The sequence below is a fragment of the Coffea arabica genome, chromosome 2e, assembly GCF_036785885.1.
Source record: "Coffea arabica cultivar ET-39 chromosome 2e, Coffea Arabica ET-39 HiFi, whole genome shotgun sequence".
Taxonomy (NCBI): domain Eukaryota; kingdom Viridiplantae; phylum Streptophyta; class Magnoliopsida; order Gentianales; family Rubiaceae; genus Coffea; species Coffea arabica.
The window spans coordinates 75,860,809-75,866,371 of NC_092313.1; the positions used below are offsets into that span (position 1 = coordinate 75,860,809).

Genomic DNA, 5,563 nt, shown 5'->3' on the forward strand with positions numbered 1-5,563 from the left:
GAAACTGCAGACAATATGATGCATCAGCGAGTTTAATAAAGAGCTAATTTCTACATTAAATATAATCTAGCAAAGTCAATTCAAGTGAGGTAGACATATTGAAAGATTTTACAGATACGTAATATGTCGATCCATTTTGATGTAATATGTGTGTTTGGACGGGAAATTATTTGAAATAATCACTGTAGTATTTTCTGTAATGTGACGTCGTGAGATAAAAAGATAATAAAAAAAATGAAAAATTAGGATTTATGGTAAAAAATTCAATAAGCTTAATTGCATGTATATCTTGCTTAAAATATGATCGAATATTGAAGGCGAATTTTTTTTTTTAAAAAAAAAAAGAAGAAGAAGAAGAAGAGCTTGGGCAAGTTAAGACATCACATCAAAAGTTAGAAAGATCAAAAAACACCCCGATTAAACTACACATCTTTGTGCTGTGCACTTGGTGTCTAAGAAAAGGCAAAAGTCGATATGAAACAGTTGTTGAAAATGATTTTTCGTCCTTCTTTTCAGAGAGCTTTGGATATGTGATTGAAGATTAATTGATTTTGCCTATTATTGTCTTATAAATATGTAGAAGGTTTCAAGACCTCATTGTACGTCACTTAATATAAAATGCAAAACGTGCTTTTCAGCTGTTATACGTATAATAATAATAATAATAAAAAGATTAAAATAAAACCCACAAACACAACATATAGTATAAGTTAGGTAAAGCAGCCCTATTGGAGGAGGAAATGCCTTTTTAACCAACCAAAAAAATAAAAAAATAAAAAGACCCCATTATTCCATTCTAAATTCCACAAACAAAAGCAGCTTTGTGTCTTAAAAGCAAAAATTAGAAAAAGCCTAAGAATATGCGTTAAGACTCAAGAATCAAAAATTGAAATGAAAACATTTTAAAACGGCTTTCCTGTCATTAATTTGGATTTGAATTGAACAATGAAAGGAATACCTTGAAAATGTAGCCATAGAAGATATAATAAATTCTTTTTTGAGTTAGTGCAAATGAGTAAGCAAAGTCACTAAGAGGGCACAAACAAGAATCACTTTTGACATATTAACAGCTTGCATTTCCCCACACTTTAGGACAAAAAAATTATTCATACGACATAGGATAGATTATATAGTAGAAGATGAAGCATGTTTCTACATGGATCACAGAAAACTGCCACCTCCCTCTTCCAAGCTCAGCCCAAAGCAACCTTTTTTTCCCTGCATTTATTTTAGACCAAGGAAAAGAATGGCAGGGAAACAAAAAAAGAGAAAGGAAAAGAAACACCAATTGAAAGCTCAGTCTGATGAGCAAGACAGCATTATATCCTTTTGGAAAATTTGACAAATTGGTCCCTAACATTTTCACAAAAAACTTTTTTAGTCCCTAATATTTAAAATCAGCCAGAATAGTTTCTAACATATAAATTATGAGTCAGTTTGGTCCTAATGCTCGTATTTGCTCTTTTTTTTTTGGCTAAAAATGGCACACCGGCATAATTTCAAGGGTAAAATTGGAAACATCCGTTAATCCATAATTTTCCACCATTCTCTTTCTTTCTAATGGTTTTCGCCATTTAGCAGCCTAATCAATGTCTCCGCACACAGACATCGTGGCTGCCTATTTTGGCTTGGGAAACACATCAGCAGTGTCGAAAAAGCTTCTACGGTGTGGCGATGCTTTCCATGGCGATGGAACCATCCCTACTCTGTTCAATGCCTTGGGCTGTTGGGACATGGCATTGGCGTTATTACTTGGGAATGTTGAATACCAGTTTATGTTGTGATCCACTGGCCTTGCAGCCTTAGAATATGGACATTTATTTCCAATTGCCGCCGCATTCGCATTTTGTGAAATAGAATGCTGCTGTTGATTAGGCTGCTTTACTTGGAAGAAGTTGTTATTGCTGTTACCATCAATGCACCGATACTGAAATAGATCCCGGGAAACTCTCGACTCCGATGCCAATCTCCTTAGCTCGACCTTTTTGGTAGGCTCTGGGTCCGAGTTGGAATCCAGCAGTCGTTCTAGTCCCATGAGCCTCGCAATGACGGTGGGGGATCGTCGTTGTTTGTCATCTCCATCGTCGGTGGCATTGGCACTTAAGATGACAGAGCTGGTTTTGATCTCTCTCAAATGAAGGCTTCCCTTGGCGTCTGATTACTATATGGCGAAAACCATCAAAAAGAAAGAGAATGGTGGAAAATTATGAATTAACGAATGTTTCCAATTTTGCCATTGAAATTATGCCGGTATGCTATTTTTAGTTGGAAAAAAGAGCAAATACGATCATTAGGACCAAACTTGTTCATAATTTATATGTTAGTAACTATGCTGGCTGATTTTAAATGTTAGGGACTAAAAAATTTTTTTATGAAAATATTAGGAACCAATTTGACAAATTTCCCTATCCTTTTTTATTGTGGCCAAAATCCCATGTTTTTTCCTTCACCACGATAAAAATCTCTCAATTAAAAACCTCTTCCTTTTATCTTTGTGGGGGAAGAATAGTAGTACCAACTACCAAGTACCAACTAGTAGTGGTATATTAGTAGTAGCAGTATTCTAACAAAGCCCTGTTCATATTAAAAAAGCGCCTTCTCCTCCCTTTCATTCTTCTCTTGCCTGTCGTTTCTTCCTGGCATCGAGAGAACGTCAAGCTAAAGAAACCCCCCCAAAAGCTAAAAAACATAAAAGAAAAAAGAAAAAAAAAAGGGGGGAAGGAAACCACCCCTCCAAATTCCAATTCATCCATCCCCCACCTGTCACTCTCTTCTTCCTCTTCTTTTTCTTAGTTCTTAGGCTCTCCGTCTTTGTAACATGCGCCTTATTTATTCGTAGTAGTAGTTTTAAGTCACCCAATAATCCCATACCCAAAAGCCAATTTTTCCCCCTTCCCATCAAGCAACAATAACCCTGTTTCAACAATCCATTTTTATAAATTATGTCCGTTTCCTTGGACATTTTCTCTGCTAAATCTTGCGGATTCTGAGCAATCTGGGAAAGGCCCTTTTGTTCACTGTTTCAGTGAAGAAGGGGTTTTTGTAATAAAGGTATGATGTTTTTCTATTTGAGATATGAATTTTGACGTTGAAGATCTACTTTCTGTTTGTGTTGCTATTGATTTCTGTCAGCCGTTGGGCTTGTTTGATGTTTGATTGATGGCTATATCTGGTCTTTTTTGTGTATTTTTTAATGGGTTTTTACCTAACATTTGAGTTTTATAAATCTCTCCTCTGATGGTTCATTTAAGGCTTGATGTGCCAATGTTTGCAATTGGTTATTGTCCAAGTAAAAACCAAAAAAAAAAGAAGGAAAAGAATGGTTTTTGTTCTTCATTTTTCCTACTCTCGATTTACTCCAATACCTTGATGCATACATTTCCCTTGGTTAGAAATGCCATATTTTTATGCATTTTCTGTAAAAGCCTTTTGTGGTAAGAGCTAGCTTATTTGCATTTTGCTCTTTGCTATATTGCTTTGAATGGTAGTCCAATGTTCTTTGTATACAGAATGAAGGTCTCGAATGCATAAAAGGGTATGTTGATGCTTATTTGGCTAGTCTCGTATATTTTTTTTTTTAGTTTCCGCTTCTCCTCCTGGTCATTGATTTCTTTTTTTGAATTCTGAAGCTTTAATTTTTTTAATTCAATTCTACTTTGAGATTTACAGGTACTATCTTTCGAATGGTATGAATTGCTGAAGGTTATTCTTTAACAGAATTGTCAAGGGCTTTATTTCTTCTTGGTAACTGATCTCACAAGTCATGTATTCATCGTTGTCCAAAGATATAGTTTTGAACATTCCTTTTGGAAACATAAATGGGACAGCAGAATGTACACAACTTCAATAATATTGAAAACCAAGCACCCCAGTAGCATGATAAGATTAGAATGGTTATGTTACGTGCAGATGTATAAAAATTCTTGCTTTTCCCCCATTTCTTTCATGTTCAATTTCTGCTGGTAATATTGTCTGATTATATGCATTTTTTAGTTTATTTTTTTTCCTCGGTTGCTATAATTTATATTTAGATTAATCAGCTTTCTTCTGATGTTTCCTAAAGATTCTGTTTGATGAGATGGATAGGAAATTTTGTACCTCTAGTCTGATATGATTTATCTGTTTTAAATCCAGGTTTGGGCAACTCTTCATGGAAGGGGAAACATCATGGGTCAGTCACGGCCTCAACAACGTCCACCGAGGATTCGAGTTTGATGCATTTTTTGAGGTCGCTGATGAAGGCAATAAGGAAGCAGCTTCTGTTTCTCTGGACCTGATACTCCCCGATGATCTGTTAGAACGAATATTGTCCTACCTACCAATTGCTAGCATTTTCAGGGCAGGGTCCGTGTGTAGAAGGTGGCACGAGATTGTAAGTTCAAGAAGGTTTATATGGAACTTGTCACACGTCCTGACACAAAAGCCTTGGTATTTCATGTTTACAAGCTCTGATGAACCTGTTGGGTATGCTTTTGATCCTATTCTTCGCAAGTGGTATGGCATTGAACTCCCATACATTGAGACATCCAATTGGTTTATTGCTTCATCATGTGGCTTGGTTTGCTTCATGGACAACGACAGTAGAAGTCAGTTATATGTTTGCAATCCTATTATGAAGGAATGCAAGAAGCTTTTAGAGCCCTCAGGGCTGAAATTCTCTGATTATAGTGCACTGGCTATTTCTGTAAACCGGGTTTCTCACAATTACAGTGTTTCGATTGTCAAATCCAAACAAGTGCCGGGAAACTTCTTCCAGTGGGATCTCTCAGTCCACATCTATGATTCAGAGACAATGATGTGGGCTACCCCATTGACAGAGGTTTTGACTGGTTGGAGAGGTGGTGATGAGAGTATAATTTGCGATGGGATTCTGTACTTCTTGATATACTCTACTGGGGGTGGTGCTTCTGAAAGTCGTCATGGCTTAATCACCTATAACCTCTGTAGCCGATCGTCTCATGGTTTGTTAATGAGGAGTTTCATCCCAGCTCCATGTTCTCTTACGTGTGGACGCCTCATGAACATTAAGGAAAAGTTAATAATGGTGGGTGGAATCGGGAAACAAGATCGATCTGATATTATTAAAGGGATTGGAATTTGGGCTCTTGAGGGAAAGGGTTGGCATGAAATTGCGCGTATGCCACACAAGTTCTTTCAAGGTTTTGGTGAGTTTGATGATGTTTTTGCCAGCAGTGGTACGGATGACCTCATATATATCCAGAGTTATGGAGCCCCTGCTCTTCTTGTCTTTGATGTGAACCAGAAACAATGGAGATGGGCACAGAAATGCCCTGTGACAAAAAGGTTTCCGCTCCAGCTCTTTACTGGTTTTTGTTTTGAACCAAGGCTTGAAATTGTGCCCTGATTTTGTTATCCTGATAGGAATTGCCTAGCTTCAAGGGCAATCTTTTGTTCATGTGCCATTTATATTGGTTTTCCCTACTTTTTTTGTTTCAATCTTTGGGCATTTCTCTAAATTCTGCAGATCTCTGTATGCAGAAAGGTTTATAGATGCACGAGCGAGAGAGGCTGTTCACTGAAATGGAATTATCCTTATTCTTTA

The 5,563-nt window shown here is 36.9% G+C and overlaps 1 protein-coding gene across 1 annotated transcript; it reads left to right on the plus strand.

Annotated features, from left to right (window-relative positions):
* The first annotated feature begins 2,568 nt into the window (after positions 1-2,568).
* On the plus strand, positions 2,569-5,563 carry LOC113733261 (F-box/kelch-repeat protein At3g61590-like). Its single transcript, XM_027259535.2, has 2 exons — positions 2,569-3,051; positions 4,135-5,563. The coding sequence occupies exon 2, from the start codon at positions 4,151-4,153 to the stop codon at positions 5,363-5,365; it is 1,215 nt and encodes a 404-aa protein (XP_027115336.1). The 5' UTR covers positions 2,569-3,051; positions 4,135-4,150; the 3' UTR covers positions 5,366-5,563.